The sequence below is a fragment of the Haemorhous mexicanus genome, chromosome 3 (genome assembly GCF_027477595.1).
Source record: "Haemorhous mexicanus isolate bHaeMex1 chromosome 3, bHaeMex1.pri, whole genome shotgun sequence".
Taxonomy (NCBI): Eukaryota; Metazoa; Chordata; class Aves; order Passeriformes; family Fringillidae; genus Haemorhous; species Haemorhous mexicanus.
The window spans coordinates 94,831,464-94,849,070 of NC_082343.1; the positions used below are offsets into that span (position 1 = coordinate 94,831,464).

Consider the following 17,607-nt stretch of genomic DNA (forward strand, 5'->3'; position numbering starts at 1 on the left):
GTAGCCACTTTGTGCTAGCACAGATGTTCCCATTGACCATGACCTCTCATCTACCATCCATTTCTGCCTTGTCACCATTAGTCAGGAATTCATTTTCTGTAGGTGAGAAGTAACTTAACAGAGCTAATTGCTTTTGTTTGCCTAAGAGAAAGAGGATTCCTATTTGCAGGGAAGTGTTTGTAGATCTCAGTAGGAGGAGCTCCACAGTTATATAATCTCAAGGTAGAACTGCTGAGAGCATAGAGTGGGTTACACTGTGCACAAGGTAAGTGGGGATATTATGTTGGACATGTAGGGAGTTGTTGTACATGAAATTCAGTCATTGAATGGGATTTATAGATTAAATGTGTGTATGTACTTTCTTTACTAACATGGTTATGTGTACCAAATGTTAAACTCTTAGTCAGCTGCTTTTGGGGTGTACAGAATTAAGAAAAAGAAAGGTATAGCCCATAAGTGGGGAGGTTTTCCTCTCACCTCCTCCTTTCTACTGTAGAGAAGCTGACATATTATTTACAAGGGCAATATGGTGGTGCTTTGGCCGTTTTCCTTTTGCTGCTGTTAAACTTCAGCCTTGTTGCTGACAGGGTGTCAATAGCTGTGAGGCTGGTACAGGCTGAGCACTGTTTGTGTGTTTGTGGCTGATGTGCACGCGTGGTTCTGAGTGGGGTGGGTGACAGTCTGCCTAGAAACTGTTGTTGCTTTAGGTTTCTGCCTAGAAATTGTTGTTGCTCGAAATTGCAGCAGAGTTGAAACTGGACCAAGCAAGCATTGCCCTGAGGCTGTGCCTGTGGTAAAGGCAAATCTGATGGTACCAGAGGCAAAATTAATTTCCATGTTTTGGAGGTTTGTCTAACGAAATTACAGAAGCGGGGAGTGTTGTAAAAGAGGTTGACTGAGGGAAAGAATTCCTTCCTGGCTGGTTATAATGGAGCATAATGGTTGCTGGGGAAAGCAGAGCAATTGCTGAGTTTAGAGCATGTATCTGATTAAACAGTAAACTGTGTTCTGAGATAATGCCAAAATACGCAAAGAGCACACGCAGCTTTCTGGTCAGAACAGAACACTTTGGATGCAAAGTTTAAAATAGTTTAAAACCACTTGTTCTCTGTCTGGGCCAGTTGGTCTAAGTTCAGAATTCTGCTTAAATATTCTGCATGTGTAAGAAACAGTTGAAGGCAGAATGCTATGTGGCAGTCTCTCAATATAACCTTTTACCTCCACTGTTGATTGATTGAAGTCTTGAACAATAAATCAGTGTTTTCAAAAAAGACAACTTTGAGACCCAGTTAGAGACTCAAAAGTGCAAACCACCTTTCTTCATTGCAGCTATCAGGGAATCAGGCACGTGGGAAAATGTCTGGAAAACCCAAGCTGCACTACTTCAATGGACGTGGCCGCATGGAACCAATTCGGTGGCTCCTGGCAGCAGCTGGGGTTGAGGTTGGCTTCTGGTCTTTTCTACAGAGATCCTATGACAAATATGTGCTTTTACTGTTCCTTCTGAAAAGTGGGACTGAGCAGCAGTTTCAAACTCTGCCTTGAGTGCATTGCTGAGCAGGCCAAGAGTGACCACGAGCTTACCCTGGGTAGAGGACAGGTTCCTGTTTCACTTGCATGCATCATTTGCAAAGCCTGCAGGTAGCACCAGAAATGTTTTTCCTCTGTAGCTGGTGGGAGAAGAAATTTAAAACTCCTGCAGCAGAACCTGGCTTCTTAATCTTCTGATAACAGAGGTCATGCGCCTGCAATTCTGAGTATCTTCAGTTAAATTCCAATGTCCAAAACAGCAAGAGATTATTATTGCTGCAATGATGTAGTTTATCTTTGACGGTATTCCGGTGATTTTGTAAACCACCAAGTAATTTTATTTGACCTCTGACATATTCTGATACTAAACCAGAGATGGAGTAAGGGAATCTGTGTTTTGCAATATCCCTGGGTTTCTGTCTCAGTGATGGCCCGTGTACCTTAAAACTTTTAAATATGACTTATGTTATAAAAATTAAATTTCCCATAACACACCTCTTTAGACCTTTTTACCTAAATAAAGAGGAAGCTAAATCATGGACAGAAAACAGAACTTTTCTTTTCTCCTTTGTCCAGTTTGAAGAATCTTACCTGGACAAAAAGGAGGATCTGACAAAGTTACAGAAGGGTAAGTTTCCTTCACTTTTAAATTATAACGGCAGCAATAGTAAAAATAACAAGAATCAGAATTAGAATTAGAGTTACTTGTCTGAGAACACTTAAGAATTGTTAAGACTTAGTGCCTTAGAAAGGAAATCTCTTAACTGCATTGTACATGAGCTCTCAGAGGTGCAGACTGCTGTGTGTTAGGTGCTATCATCCACCCAGTTCCTTCCACCTTCACTGAATCACAGAAGGGCTGAGGTCAGAAGGGACCTCTCAAGATTACTTACTCCACCTCTCCTCTTCAAGCAGGGCCGCCTCCAGCCAGGTACTCAGGACCATGTCCAGCTGGGTTTTGAGTATCTCCAAGGATGGAGAATTTACAGCTTCTCTGGAGAGCCCACACAGTCAAAGAGCCTTTCTTGAAGTTCAGATGGTTGACTCTCCTTTGCTTCAGCTTGTGTCCATTGCTTTCCATCCTCTGGCAATAGAGGCTTTTGTCTTCAGAGGGTCTTAAAATTCATTAGCGTCTTAGGTGGCCTACAAAGGTTTTGTTTTATATTCCCTATGAAAACAGAGTTCCAAATTTCTGAGTTTACCTGTTCCTCTGCTGCATTCCTGCTTCCCAAGGCAACAACCCACCGTGCTGGCTTCAGCTTCTGTCTTCCTGCACATGATAATCATGTTTCCTCCAAACCAAATTGCACATCTGTGCTCTTCACCTGGCCTGTGAAAAGCAATCTGAGCTAGGGGTAGTATTTGCAGTCCTGCTGTCCTGTAGGAATAATGACTTGGTCCCCCTGTTACAGGCTGCCTTTCAAAACGTATTTTGGGACACCAGCAGAAAGCTAAATGCACCCTTGCAAAGGGGACATAGCTGATCATTTATCTGAGTCAAGAAATAGGATTCCCTAAAGCAAAAACCCTTCCTGACTCTCTGATCTGATACCTCTCTTTCTGGAGAAGTATTTTTACTTCCTTCAGGCTAAGACTTCTGCATGCTAGCAAAAGTGTTGCATGGCTCCAGCATCACTCCAAGTGATATTTGCTTCCTGCAGGAATCACATGGAACTCACTTGCTGTTCCCACATCATGCCTATACAGATGAGCTGCCTTTTGTAAAGTCAACAAAGTTGTCACAAAGATCTTTTATGCTTTTATATTCACTAATATTTATTTATTCATTATTATTCAGATGATATGTTGGCCAGTGCTTAGAAAGTGCAGATATATTTAGCCAAACATGACAGAAAGTGCCTGGACCAGATCCTTCAGTCCTTTTTGGCTGTATTAGCCTCCATGAAAATCCCCTGTGCTAGAGCCATGCAGTGCTTGTATCTTTCAGTGTGCGACAGTTGCAAGTTCTGCATGTGGCTGTTTCCTCAAATCTGAAATTCCCACAACTTCATTGCTATAGTGTTAAGTTATTACCTTATCACCAAGAAGAGGCTGCTGCATGCTGAGCATTTCCCACACTTTCCTGTAAGAATGAGGAAGGTTGTCCCCAAAAGGGTTGTCAAGCATTGGAACAGGCTGCCCAAGGAAGAGGTTGAGTCACTGCGTGTAGGCGTGCACTTGGGGACATGGTTTAGTGGTGGAACTGGGCACTGTTGGTCTTACAATTGGAATTGTTGATCTTGGGATTTTTTATCCAGCCAGATTGATTCAGATTCTAAAGAAGAAGTAATACATGTAGTTCCTTTGCCTAATACGTGCTGGTGGTTGTCACTGAGGGACTGAAGGTCTCCTTGTGTTATTCCCTTTGGCCTAGATGGATCCCTGCTCTTTCAGCAAGTGCCGATGGTAGAGATCGACGGGATGAAGCTGGTGCAGACCAGAGCCATTCTCAACTACATAGCAACGAAGTACAACCTCTATGGGAAGGACATGAAGGAGAGAGCCCTGTACTGTAACAGTGCCACCTTTGCTTGTTATTCCCCAGCTCACCCTGTAGCTCAGTGAAACACAAGGGTATCCCCGCTCACAGCTCCTTTCAGTGGGAGAGAGCTGCGCTGCTTTGTGCTGCATGAGATGACTGTGGCTGCAGCTGATGTCTACAGCAGAGATAGCCAGCTGCATTCCAAAGGGGAAGTGAGCCCAGGAATCATCAGTCAGAGGTCAATGCACTTATCAGAAGAAAGCAGTCACGGGGGCAGACTGTCCTACTGATGCTGCTGTTCATTTTCTCCTGCAGTTGTCAGCAGCATCATTTTCTCCTCATCACATTCAGGGCAATGTCTTTAAAGGAATCAAAACCCCTCCTCTCTCTTATAACCAGGAATTAGTACAGATTTAATAACAGGTTATTAAAGGAGAGGACTTCTAGGGCACATGTTTTGACCTGTGGTATTTCTGAATACTTGAAATAAAGAAGCCCTGGTAAGCACATGTGTCAAGATATTTGCTAGATATTTGTATGGACCTGCTGTTAGCGTCTGGCTGATTGGATTTTTAACATGAGTCTGGATGGCACACTTGACAATTCTGTAGTCAGGTTCACAAACCCATAGTCCAGACTTCCACACAAGAATCAGTCCCAGTAGGAAGTGAGAGGACTACAGTCTTTAGATTTCCCTAGGAATTTTGCATTTCCTTTTGCCTAAGCTCCCATCCACCCCTCTCCCCCCCCCCCCCCCTCCCCCCCCCCTGCAGCCTGCTCCCAGTGCAACTGCATTCAGGGGGGAACTTTGCCATGGTATGTTTGTGGGGATTAGAAGGGGCAGGGATTTCCCAGCATCTCAGTGAGGTTGTGCCAGGAGTTATTGGTGCTCTTCAGACCTATTGTGAATCTGACCTGAGCAAGTGGATCTATTCCTTTCAGAATCGATATGTACGTGGAAGGAATGTTCGATCTGAATGAGTTACTCATCATGTATGTTGTCCAACCAGCAGACAAAAAGGAGGAATATTTTGCAAATATGATGGACAAGGCTGAAAACAGATACTTCCCAGTCTTTGAGAAGGTATGTGGCAAAGAGCTTGTAGCTCAATTGATGCTGTTACCTTGCACCTCCATCGTGGAAGCACACAAGTTTTATGAGGAAAACAAGAGAAACTGCCACTGGAAATTCCATGCTCTGGTTTTTAGGGGTACTGGGATTAAGATGGAGACAGGACACTACAGAGGGGACAGAAGGCACTTCAAACCTGGGAGAGATGTACAGCTGCAAAAATCCAGCACACACTGAGCTCCCCAAATGTCCATGTTTCAATGTGTGTGTTGTTTCAGACAAAAGACACCATAGCACCAGCTTTGACATCAAGTTTCCTCCTGAAGTGCCCATGGCCCTGTACCATACATGCTGTGGAAAAGCATTGCAGTTCCTTCTGGGTCTCACACAGCTTTGTCTTCAATGCAGCTCCAGCAGCCAAGGCCAGATGAGCACAACTGAGCTGCCAGACAGAAATGTAGAAGTGAAAGAGCTGGTAGATGATGCCTAGCATGGCAGTGCCTTCAGATCACTGTTTGTACCTCAGCAGTTTAAACTGCATTTCCTTCTTTCACTGACAACTCCGTGCAATGTGTGACCCTGCTTTGAAGATATTATATTATTTATGAGGAAAGAACTGATAAAAGACAGAAAAAAGACATCATCTGCTTCCGGTTCTATATTTTTAGGTTTTGAAAGACCACGGAAAAGACTTTCTGGTTGGCAACCAGCTGAGCAGAGCGGATGTTCAATTACTTGAAATCATTTTGATGGTAGAGGAATGCAAACCTGATATACTTGCCAAATTTCCTCGCTTGCAGGTAAATGAATGGGCAGTTTGAGTGGAGAATGAATGGGAAAAGCCACTGACTTAAAGTGGCTGAGAAATATGGGGAGTGAGTGTGTCAGAAGTGACATGGAAAATATTCAAGTATTGTAAGAACTTTTAGCTGGCCTCACATACTCATTGTTATTACCCTGATCTGTCACTACGACCCCAAAAGCATAAGAAGGGGAAGCATAAAGTTTCTTCTGCAGCATCCCGCTGTAATGTGACTTTCGGAGCATGGATAACATTGAAATGTCTGACAGTTGCAAGGATTGTTAAGAACTGTTCTGTTTTGGTTTTGTTTTACAGAGTTTCAAAGCAAGACTAAGCAATATCCCCACAATAAAGAAATTCCTGCAGCCTGGCAGCCAGAGGAAACCACCAACAACAGAGGAGGATATCACCAGAGCAATCAAAATATTCCGCTCTTGAGCAGCATTCTAAGCCCATCGAAGCTGTATTTCTTTGTATTTGTTGTTAGTGGCAAAGTGAAATTAATGGAATTAGTGAAAAAATAAAAGGGTTTTGATTTCTCTTTCCTTAGCTACAGGAGTGATTTTAGCCTACTGCAGACACTTCAATGTAAAGCTACCTGAGTGTACCCGCAAAGGAAATAGTTCACTAAATAGGGGGTATATTGGACAACACAGAATACCTTAAATAACTAAAGAAAATACCTGAAATAAATTCTTACTATTGATACTCAAAACTAAGCTGTTCATTGATTTCTTGCTGCTACTTTTATGCCTGAGATCTGTCTGGTTCTGTTTTGCTGGCATTCCCAAGAACTGTTGGAAAATTAGGAGTGATTATCCCAAAGAGTAGGTCTTTGTCACAGTACAGCTAGTCTGTAGCTGGACTGATAAATCTGGCTATAATATGAAACCTAATTTGGCTCTTCTAGTTCAATCAATAGCTCCCTAGGTGAAGAGTGAGAGGATAGATTTGAACTCAAACAGAGCACCCCAATTAATCCCTTCCACACATTCACAGAATCACAGAATTTCTTGGTTGGAAGAGACCTTTAAGATCATTGAGTCCGACCCACGCTCCAACACCTCAACGAGAACATGGCACCAAGTGCCACATCCAGTCTTTTTTTAAACACATCGAGGGATGGTTACTCCACCACCTCCCTGGGCAGGTGACTCCAGTATCTGACTACTCTTTCTGTGAAAAATTTCCTCTTAATTCTAGCCTGTATCTCCCTTGGCGCAGCTTGAGACTGTGTCCTCTTGTTCCGAGTGTTGTTGCCTGGTGAAAGAGACCTACCCCCACCTCCCCACAGCCACCCTTCAGGAAGCTGAAGAGAGTGATAAGGTCACCTCTGAGTCTCCTTTTCTCCAGGCTGAACAACCCCAGCTCCCTCTGTCATTCCTCACAGGGCTTGTGTTCCAAGCCCCTCACCAGCCTCATTGCCCTCCTCTGGACACACTCAAGCATCTCAACGTCCTTCCAACACTGAGGGGCCCAGAACTGGACACAGCACTCAAGGTGTGGGCTCACCAGTGCCAAGTACAGGGAATGACCTCCCCGCTCCTGCTGGCTACACTATTCCTGATACTAGCCAGGATGCCATTGGCCTTCTTGGCCACCTGGGCACACTGCTGGCTCATGTTCAGTCGACTGTCAACCAGCACCCCAGGGCCCTTTCGTCCTGAGCACTGTCCAGCCACACCGTCCCCAGCCTGTAACGTTGCAGGGGGTTATTGTGGCCAAAGTGCAGGACTCGGCACTTGGACTTATTGAACTTCATCCCATTAGATTCTGCCCATCCATCCAACCGTTCCAGGTCCCTCTGCAAAGCCCTCTGTCCCTCTAACAGACCTACACTTGCTCCCAGCTTAGTGTCATCTGCAAATTTGCTAATGAAAGACTCTAAACCCTCATCCATGTCATCTATAAAAATATTAAACAGAACTGGCCCCAGCACAGAGCCCTGAGGGACACCACCGGTGACTGGCTGCCAGCTGGATGCAGCTCCATTCACCACCACTCTCTGGGCCTGGCCATCCAGCCAGTTCTGAACCCAGCAAAGAGTGCTCCTGTCCAAGCCACAGGCTGCCAGCTTGTCTCGGAGTATGCTGTGGGACACAGTGTCAAAGGCCTTGCTCATATCCAAATAAACAACATCAACAGCCTTCCCTGAATCCACTAGGCAGGTTACCTGGTCATAAAAGGTGACCAGGTTGGTTAAACATGACCTACCCCTCCTAAACCCATGCTGACTGGGTCTGATAGCCTGGCCATCCTGTAATTTCTGTGTGATGGCACTTCATAAAAACTGTTCCATTATTTTGCGAGGTATTGAGGTCAGGCTGGTCTATAATTACCAGGATCCTCCTTTGCACCCTTTTTGTGAATGGGTATCACATTGGCCAGCTTCCAGTCATCCGGAACCTCACCAGTGAGCCAGAAATGCAGAGACATTACTGGTCAAAGTACTGGGCTGTGTTAAGACCCAGACCAACCAGCAGCTGAGGCCTGGTAGTTTAGAGCTGCCTATATAGGAAACTGTGGACAATAAAACACCCTGCTTGGTGAGGACTTGGTGAGTCCCTGTTGTTTCTGCCTCCAAACAACCAACCACCCATAACGTAAGTGGTCAAGTATTTTTTTCTGAGAAATGCCAGGAAAAGCCAGCAGGTTCTGGTTAGCTGAGGATGAAAGGTTTGGATTCAGCTTTCCTCTGAGTTTACTTGGAATATGCTTTGACCAGAGTTCCTTCTGCACCTCTGCTTTATCACTAGACATTTAAACTATTCTACTGCAGCTTCACCCATGTGTCCTTTATCAGAAGGTCTATTGCAGCAGCTAAAAGCCCTTTGCAGACTCTGAGAAACAAATGCTTGTCACCAGTTTGAAACTTATTGAGAAAGGAGGAGTCAGGATGGTATCAGGTCTTAGTGAGACATTGGAATGTAGGATTTCATGTTGACTTACATCACTGTATATTAAACCAAATTTTATACAAATTGTAGTCAGGTTGCTCATTCTAATCATTCAAGCTCCCCAGGTTAGCGAGACTGTGGAACATTGATAAGTATCTGCATTTATGTAGTGAAATGTGCTCCTGCCCAGAGCAGGAGGTTGAAACTAGATGATCTTTAAGGTCCCTTCTACCCCAAACCATTCCATGATTCTGTGATATTATTTAAACACCAAATAAACCATGTTTGTAAAAGAGAGTCATTGCCCTAAATCCAGCTACAGCTAGAGGCCTGGCAGTTTTCAGCTAGGCAAACTCAGGGCTCTGTAGCTCTTGCTAAAGCCAACAGTTTCTTCATGAGAAATGTCATGCAGCTGGAACCAGTTTTTCTCATCAAAAAATGAAATAAACCCATGTTTTTCAGCAGCAAAGGATGTATTACAGAGAGTTGTTGCAGGAGCTGTTTCTCTCCTGCCTCACTGAAGCATTCAGACTTGCAGCTAGTGTCCAGGCTGGATCTGAGGGACAAAGCCCCTTCCTACTGCAACAAACCATTTTTTTTTGCGATTTATACAACCTCCCTGTGTAACATAAGAAGAATATCCCATCTCACTGCCATGTTCAGGGTAATTCAGAAACTTTTGCATGTATTTTTTGACCTAGACTGCAGGTACTGCCTACATCAGTATTAACCACGTAGATTAGATAAGGCAGGATGGTGCATGGAGGATTAATCTTTATTGACATTTGGAAATCAATGCAGTTGGCAAAAGAAAAGAGTCAGGAATGCAGAGGGCAGTTTGACTTCTGATACCACACTTCATTCACTGTCTCTCACAGTTCTCTTTGGTATGTATTTTCACTGAGTCAAATCCAGGGAAACGTTTTTTATAGAAAAAAATTCAAAGCAGCCCCAATGTCCATTGATGAAATGGCAGATGTGTCCTGAAGGAATATACACTAAGCAAGGCATAGAAGCTTGAGACAGATTTCAGCTGATTTAGATGATGTGCTTTATATAAAGTGGCAATGTGTAAAGAGTAAAAAAACAGAAAACATTAGAATAGAAGTGTGATTGGCATAGCAGCATTCTTTTCAACTAAGTGAGCTTTTCAGCCATTATAATTATTTTAAACTAGCAAATAGGAGGCATGTAACCACTTTGTGCTTTGCTGATCCAAATGGCCATGACCTCACATCTACCTTACATTTCTGCATTGTCAGCATTAGTCAGGAATTTATTTTATGTAGGAAAGAAGTAACTTAACAGAGCTAATTGGTTTTGTTTGCTTAAGAGACAGAGGAATCCTATTTGCAGGGAAGTGTCTGTAGTTCTCAGTAGGAGGAGCTCCACAGTTATATAATCTCAAGGCAGAACTGCTGAGAGCATAGAGTGGGTTACATTGTGCACAAGGTAAGTGGGGATATTATGTTGGACATGTAGGGAGTTGTTGTACATGAAATTCAGTCATTGAATGGGATTTATAGATTAAATGTGTGTATGTACTTTCTTTACTAACATGGTTATTTGTACCAAATGTTAAATTCTTAATCAGCTGCTTTTGGGGTGTTCAGAATTAGGAAAAACAAAAGTATATCCTACAAGGATATTCCTCTCACCTCCTCCTTCCTACTGTAGAGAAGCTGACATGTTATTTAAAAGAGGAATATGGTGGTGCTTTGGCCGTTTTCCTTTTGCTGCTGTTAAAGCTTCAGCCTTGTTGCTGACAGGGTGTCAGAAGCTGTGAGGCTGGTACAGGCTGAGCACTGTTTGTGTGTTTGTGGCTGAAGTGCACGGGTGGTTCTGAGTGGAGGGTGGCCTAGAAACTGTTGTTTCTTTAAGTTTCTGCGTAGGAACTGCTGTTGTTTGAAATTCCGGCAGAATTGGAACTGGGCCAATCAAGCATTGCCCTGAGGCTGTGCCTGTGTTAAAAGCAAATCTCTTGTTACCAGAGGCAAAATTAATTTCCATGTTTTGGAGGTTTGTCTAACGAAATTACAGAAGCAGAGAGTGTTGTAAAAGAGGTTGACTGAGGGAAAGAATTCCTTCCTGGCTGGTTATAATGGAGCATAATGGCTGCTGGGGAAAGCAGAGCAATTGCTGAGTTTAGAGCATGTATCTGATTAAACAGTAAACTGTGTTCTGAGATAATGTCAAAATGTGCAAAGAGCACACGCAGCTTTCTGGTCAGAACAGAACACTTTGGATGCAAAGATTAAAATAGTTTAAAACCACTTGTTCTCTGTCTGGGCCAGTTGGTCTAAGTTCAGAATTCTGCTTAAATATTCTGCATGTGTAAGAAACAGTTGAAGGCAGAATGCTATGTGGCAGTCTCTCAATATAACCTTTTACCTCCACTGTTGATTGATTCAAGTCTTGAACCATAAATCAGTGTTTTCAAAGAAGACAACTTTGAGAGCCAGTTAGAGACTCAAAAGTGCAAACCACCTTTCTAATTGCAGACACCAGGGAATCAGGCACGTGGAAACATGTCTGGAAAACCCAAGCTGCACTATGTCAATGGACGTGGCCGCATGGAACCAATTCGGTGGCTCCTGGCAGCAGCTGGGGTTGAGGTTGGCTTCTGGTCTTTTCTACTGAGATCCTATGACAAATATGTGCTTTTACTGTTCCTTCTGAAAAGTGGGACTGAGCAGCAGTTTCAAACTCTGCCTTGAGTGCATTGCTGAGCAGGCCAAGAGTGACAACAAGCTTACTCTGGGCAGGGGACAGGTTCCTGTTTCACTTGCATGCATCATTTGCAAAGCCTGCAGGTAGCACCAGAAATGCTTTCCCCCAGTAGCTAGAGAGAGAAGAAATTTAAAACTCCAGCAGCAGAACCTGGCTTCTTAATCTTCTGATAACAGAGGTCATGCGCCTGCAATTCTGAGTACCTTCAGTTACATTCCAATGTCCAAAACAGCAAGAGATTATTATTGCTGCAAAGATGTAGTTTATCTTTGAAGGGACTAGGTGTTGTAAACCACAAAGCAATTTTCTTTAACTTCTGACATATTCTGATACTAAACGAGAGATGGAGTATGGGAATCTGTGTTTTTCATTATCTGTGGGTTTCTGTCTCAGTGATGGCCAATGTGCCTGAAAGCTTTAAAATATGATTTATGTTATAAAAAATAAAATTGCCCACTTCAGGCCTTTTTACCTAAATGAGAAAGAAACTAAATGATGGAATGACAACAGAACGTTTCTCCTTCCTCCAGTTTGAAGAATCTTTCCTGGAAAAAAAAGAGGATCTGACAAAGTTACAGAAGGGTAAGTTTCCTTCACTTTTAAATTATAACAGCAGCAATAGTAAAAATAACAAGAATCAGAATTAGAATTAGAGTTAGAGTTACTTGTCTGAGAACACTTAAGAATTGTTAAGTCTTAGTGCCTTAAAAAGAAAATCTCTTAACTGCCTTGTACATGAGCTCTCAGAGGTGCAGACTGCTGTGTGTTAGGTGCTATCATCCACCCAGTTCCTTCCACCTTCACGGAATCACAGAAGGGCTGAGGTCAGAAGGGACCTCTCAAGATTACTTACTCCACCTCTCCTCTTCAAGCAGGGCCACCTCCAGCCAGGTACTCAGGACCATGTCCAGCTGGGTTTTGAGTATCTCCAAGGATGGAGAATTTACAGCTTCTCTGGAGAGCCCACAAAGTCAGAGAGCCTTTCTTGAAGTTCAGATGGTTGACTCTCCTTTGCTTCAGCTTGTGTCCATTGCTTTCCATCCTCTGGCAATAGAGGCTTTTGTCTTCAGAGGGTCTTAAAATTCATTAGCGTCTTAGGTGGCCTACAAAGGTTTTGTTTTATATTCCCTATGAAAACAGAGTTCCAGATTTCTGAGTTTACCTGTTCCTCTGCTGCATTCCTGCTTCCCAAGACAACAACCCACCGTGCTGGCTTTAGGTTCTGTCTTCCTGCACATGATAATCATGTTTCCTCCAAACCAAATTGCACATCTGTGCTCTTCACCTGGCCTGTGAAAAGCAGTCTGAGCTAGGGGTAGTATTTGCACTCTTGCTGTCCTGTAGGAATAATGACTTGGTCCCCCTGTTACAGGCTGCCTTTCAAAATGTATTTTGGGACACCAGCAGAAAGCTAAATGCATCCTTGCAAAGGGGACATAGCTGATCATTTATCTGAGTCAAGAATTAGGATTCCCTAAAGCAAAAACTCTTCCTGACTCTCTGATCTGATACCTCTCTTTCTGGAGAAGTATTATTACTTCCTTCAGGCTAAGATAAGGCTTCTGCATGCAAGCAAAAGTGTTGCATGGCTCCAGCATCACTCCAAGAGATATTTGGTTCCTGCAGGAATCTCATGGAACCCACTTGTTGTTCCCACTTCATGCCTATACAGATGAGCTGCCATTTGTAAAGTCAACAAAGTTGTCACAAAGATCTTTTATGCTTATATATTCACTATTTTTTTAATATTCATTATTATTCAGATGATATGTTGGCCTGTGCTTAGAAAGAGCAGGTGTATTTAGCCAAACATGACAGAAAGTGCCTGGACCAGATCCTTTAGTCCTTTTTGTCTATATGAACCTCCATGAAAATCCCCTGTGCTGGAGCCATGCAGTGCTTGTATCTTTCAGTGTGCGACAGCTCCAAGTCCTGCACTTGCCTGTGTCCTGGTTTAGGGCAAATATGGGAGAGAATCCCCAAAAAGGGCTTCTCCAGAAAACAAACCCACACGGCCCATCCCCCCAACCAGGTCGGGAAGAATTCCTCGGAGAGAAGTGGAAAGAACCTGTTTATTTGACAAGCACAGCACCGCCTGCACACAAAATGAACAATACCGGATGACACCGCTCTTTCGCTGCTGTGAAGAAGATGACAAATTCAGAAAGTCTCTCCTGGGGCTGGTCGCTCTGTTATCAGTCCCTCTGGCGCTGGGGCAACTGCTGCAGCCACAAGATGCAAACTCTCTCTCGGTGTTTCCAGATCCCAGTCCGGAGCAGTAAGCATGTCCAAACAGGAGAGGGGAAACAGTCCAGGAAGGAGTTTGGACTGTTTAGCTAAATTAACTAATGAGAAGAAGGAAAAAAGCAAGAGCAAGCAAAAGCAAAGCAGAAGCAAGAGCAAAAGCAAAAAGCAGGGCAAAAAGCATAAAAGCAGCACTATGTAGTGAGCTATCTGTATGTCCCGCCGAGTGGCTGATAAGAGTCCCAAAACAAAACTTTCCCTCTGCCAGTCTTAAAGGCACAGAACATAATATCCAGAATAAATTACACACACAGGAATGGGGATAACAGCATCCTAACATCACCCTCAGACAGGCTGTTTCCTCAAATCTGGAATTCCCACAATTTCATTGCTATAGTATTAAGTAATTAATATGTCACTAAGAAGAGGTTGCTGCATGCTGAGCATTTTCCATGTATGGAAATTCATACCTTCCAGTAAGAATGAGGAAGGTTGCCCCCAAAAGGGTTGTCAAGCATTGGAACAGGCTGCCCAAGGAAGAGGTTGAGTCACTGCGTGTAGGCGTGCACTTGGGGACATGGTTTAGTGGTGGAATTAGGCACCGTGGGTCTTACAATTGGATTTGATGATCTTGGGATTTTTTATCCAGCCAGATTGATTCAGATTCTAAAGAAGAAGTAACACATGTGGTTCCTTTGCCTAGTACGTGCTGGTGGTTGTCATTGAGGGACTGAAGGTCTCCTTGTGTTATTCCCTTTGGCCTAGATGGATCCCTGCTCTTTCAGCAAGTGCCGATGGTAGAGATCGACGGGATGAAGCTGGTGCAGACCAGAGCCATTCTCAACTACATAGCAACGAAGTACAACCTCTATGGGAAGGACATGAAGGAGAGAGCCCTGTACTGTAACAGTGCCACCTTTGCTTGTTATTCCCCAGCTCACCCTGTAGCTCAGTGAAACACAAGGGTATCCCCGCTCACAGCTCCTTTCAGTGGGAGAGAGCTGCACTGCTTTGTGCTGCATGAGATGACTGTGGCTGCAGCTGATGTCTACAGCAGAGACAACCAGCTGCATTCCAAAGTGGAAGTGAGCCCAGGAATCATCAGTCAGAGGTCAATGCACTTATCAGAAGAAAGCAGTCACGGAGGCAGACTGTCCTACTGATGCTGCTCTTCATTTTCTCCTGCAGTTGTCAGCAGCATCATTTTCTCCTCATCACATTCAGGGCAATGTCTTTAAAGGAATCAAAACCCCTCCTCTCTCTTATAGCCAGGAATTAGTACAGATTTAATAACAGGTTATGAAAGGACAGGACTCCTAGGGCACATGATTTGACCTGAGGTATTTCTGAATACTTGAAATAAAGAAGCCCTGGTAAGCACATGTGTCAAGATATTGGCTAGATATTTGTATGGACCTGCTGTTAGACCCTGGCTGATTGGATTTTTAACATGAGTCTGGATGGCACACTTGACAATTCTGTAGTCAGGTTCACAAACACATAATCCAGAAGTCCAGCCAAGAATCAGTCCCAGTAGGAAATGAGAGGGCTACAGTCTTTAGGTTTCCCTAGGAATTTTGCTTTTGCCTTTGGCCCAAGCCTCCCCATGCCTGCTCCCAGTGCAACTGCATTCTGGGGGGAACTTTGCCATGGTATGTGTGTGGGGAATAGAAGGGGCAGGGATTTCCCAGCATCTCCGTGAGGTTGTGCCAGGAGTTATGGTGCTCTTCAGACCTATTGTGAATCTGACCTGAGCAAGTGGATCTATTCCTTTCAGAATCGATATGTACGTGGAAGGAATGTTCGATCTGAATGAGTTACTCATCATGTATGAACTCCAACCAGCAGACAAAAAGGAGGAATATTTTGCAAATATGATGGACAAGGCTGAAAACAGATACTTCCCAGTTTTTGAGAAGGTATGTGACAAAGAGCTTGTAGCTCAAATGATGCTGTTACCTTTCACCTCCATCCTGGAAGCACACAAGTATTAGGGAGGAAAACAAGTGAAACTGCCACTGGAAAATCCATGCTCTGGTTTTCAGTGGTGCCAGGATTAAGATGGAGACAGGACACTACAGAGGGGACAGAAGGCACTTCAAACCTGGGAGAGATGTACAGCTGCAAAAACCCAGCACACACTGAGCTCCCCAAATGTCCATGTTTCAATGTGTGTGTTGTTTCAGACAAAAGACACCATAGCACTGGCTTTGACATCAAGTTTCCTCCTGAAGTGCCCATGGCCCTGTACCATACATGCTGTGGAAAAGCATTGCAGTTCCTTCTGGGTCTCACACAGCTTTGTCTTCAATGCAGCTCCAGCAGCCAAGGCCAGATGAGCACAACTGAGCTGCCAGACAGAAATGTAGAAGTGAAAGAGCTGGTAGATGATGCCTAGCATGGCAGTGCGTTCAGGTCATTTTTTCTACCACAGGTGTTTAAACTGCATTTCCTTCTTTCACTGACAACTCCGTGCAATGTGTGACCCTGCTTTGAAGATGTCATATTATTTATGAGGAAAAACTGGTAAAAGACATCATCTGCTTCTGGTTCTCTATTTTTAGGTTTTGAAAGACCATGGAAAAGACTTTTTGGTTGGCAACCAGCTGAGCAGAGCGGATGTTCAATTACTTGAAATCATTTTGATGGTAGAGGAGTGGAAGCCTGACATACTTCCGAAATTTCCTCTCTTGCAGGTAAATGAATGGGCAGTTTGAATGGAGAATGAATAGGAAAGACCACTGATTTAAATTGGCTGAGAAATATGGGGGAGTGAGTGGCTGAGGAGTGACATGGGAATTAATCAGATACCCTAAGAACTTTTAGCTGGCCTCACATACTCATTGTTGTTACCATGTTCTGTCACTCAACCCCAAAGCATAAGAAGTGGAAGCATATAGTTTCTTCTGCAGCATCCAGCTCTAATGTGACTTTCAGAGCATGGATAACATTGAAATTTCTGACAGTTGCAATGATTGTTAAGCTCTGTGCTGTTTTTGTTTTCTTTTGTAGCGTTTCAAAGCAAGACTAAGCAATATCCCCACAATAAAGAAATTCCTGCAGCCTGGCAGCCAGAGGAAGGCGCCATCAAATGACGATGATGTAGACAAAGTGATTAAAATTTTCTTCTCCTGAGCAGCACCCTAAAGCCACAGAAACTGTTTCATTATATTTGCAGATAGTAGCAAAGTGAAATTAATGAAAAGAATGGCTATGTCAAAATAATAGAATGTATAAAAAGAAATGGTTTTGTTCGTTCCTTAGCACTCTAAAGCCACAGAAACTGTTTCATTGTATTTGCAGGTAGTAGCAAAGTGAAATTAATGAAAAGAATGGCTATGTCAAAATAATAGAATGTGTAAAAAGAAATGGTTTTGTTCGTTCCTTAGCTACTGGGCTGTTTTTTGCCTGCTGCAGATAGTTCAAGGTAAAACTACATGAGCCCACCAGCAAAGGCAATAGTTCCCTAAATAGGGGGTATTCTGGAAAACACTGGATGCCTCAAATAACTTAAAAACTACCTGAAATAAATTCTTACTATTGATACTCAAAACCCAGCTGTTCATTGATTTCTTGCTGCTACTTCTATGACTGAGATCTGTGTGGTTCTCTTTTTATGGCATTCTCAAGAATTGTTGGAAAATTAGGAGAGATTATCCCAAACAATAGGCCATGTATTTTTTTTCCGAGTGAATTAATAGAAAAGCCTGCAGGTTCTGGCTAGGTGAGGCTGAAAGGTTTGGATTCAGCATTCCTCTGAGCTTAACTTGGAATATCCTTGGACCAGAGTTCCTTCTGCACCTCTGCTTTGTCACCAGACACTTGAAGTCCTGTACTGCAGCTTCACCCA

General features: G+C 43.5%; 2 protein-coding genes across 4 annotated transcripts; both read left to right on the forward strand.

The window, feature by feature from the left end:
• The first annotated feature begins 143 nt into the window (after nucleotides 1-143).
• On the forward strand, nucleotides 144-6,601 carry LOC132325429 (glutathione S-transferase-like). The gene is made up of 7 exons (XM_059842762.1): nucleotides 144-265; nucleotides 1,330-1,443; nucleotides 2,107-2,158; nucleotides 3,905-4,037; nucleotides 4,955-5,096; nucleotides 5,753-5,884; nucleotides 6,202-6,601. Exons 2-7 carry the CDS (start codon nucleotides 1,357-1,359, stop codon nucleotides 6,322-6,324), a joined length of 669 nt encoding a protein of 222 aa, XP_059698745.1. The 5' UTR covers nucleotides 144-265; nucleotides 1,330-1,356; the 3' UTR covers nucleotides 6,325-6,601.
• LOC132325427 (glutathione S-transferase-like) lies at nucleotides 214-17,310 on the forward strand. 3 transcript variants are annotated; one of them, XM_059842756.1, is made up of 7 exons: nucleotides 214-265; nucleotides 11,285-11,398; nucleotides 12,044-12,095; nucleotides 14,523-14,655; nucleotides 15,535-15,676; nucleotides 16,322-16,453; nucleotides 16,770-17,310. In XM_059842756.1, the coding sequence occupies exons 2-7, from the start codon at nucleotides 11,312-11,314 to the stop codon at nucleotides 16,890-16,892; spliced, it is 669 nt and encodes a 222-aa protein (XP_059698739.1). In that variant the 5' UTR covers nucleotides 214-265; nucleotides 11,285-11,311; the 3' UTR covers nucleotides 16,893-17,310. The 3 variants fall into 3 exon arrangements, with proteins under 3 accessions (XP_059698739.1, XP_059698740.1, XP_059698741.1); XM_059842757.1 differs by lacking the exon at nucleotides 214-265 and adding an exon at nucleotides 10,111-10,235; XM_059842758.1 differs by lacking the exons at nucleotides 214-265; nucleotides 11,285-11,398; nucleotides 12,044-12,095 and adding an exon at nucleotides 13,551-13,791.
• Nucleotides 17,311-17,607: the final 297 nt, after the last annotated feature.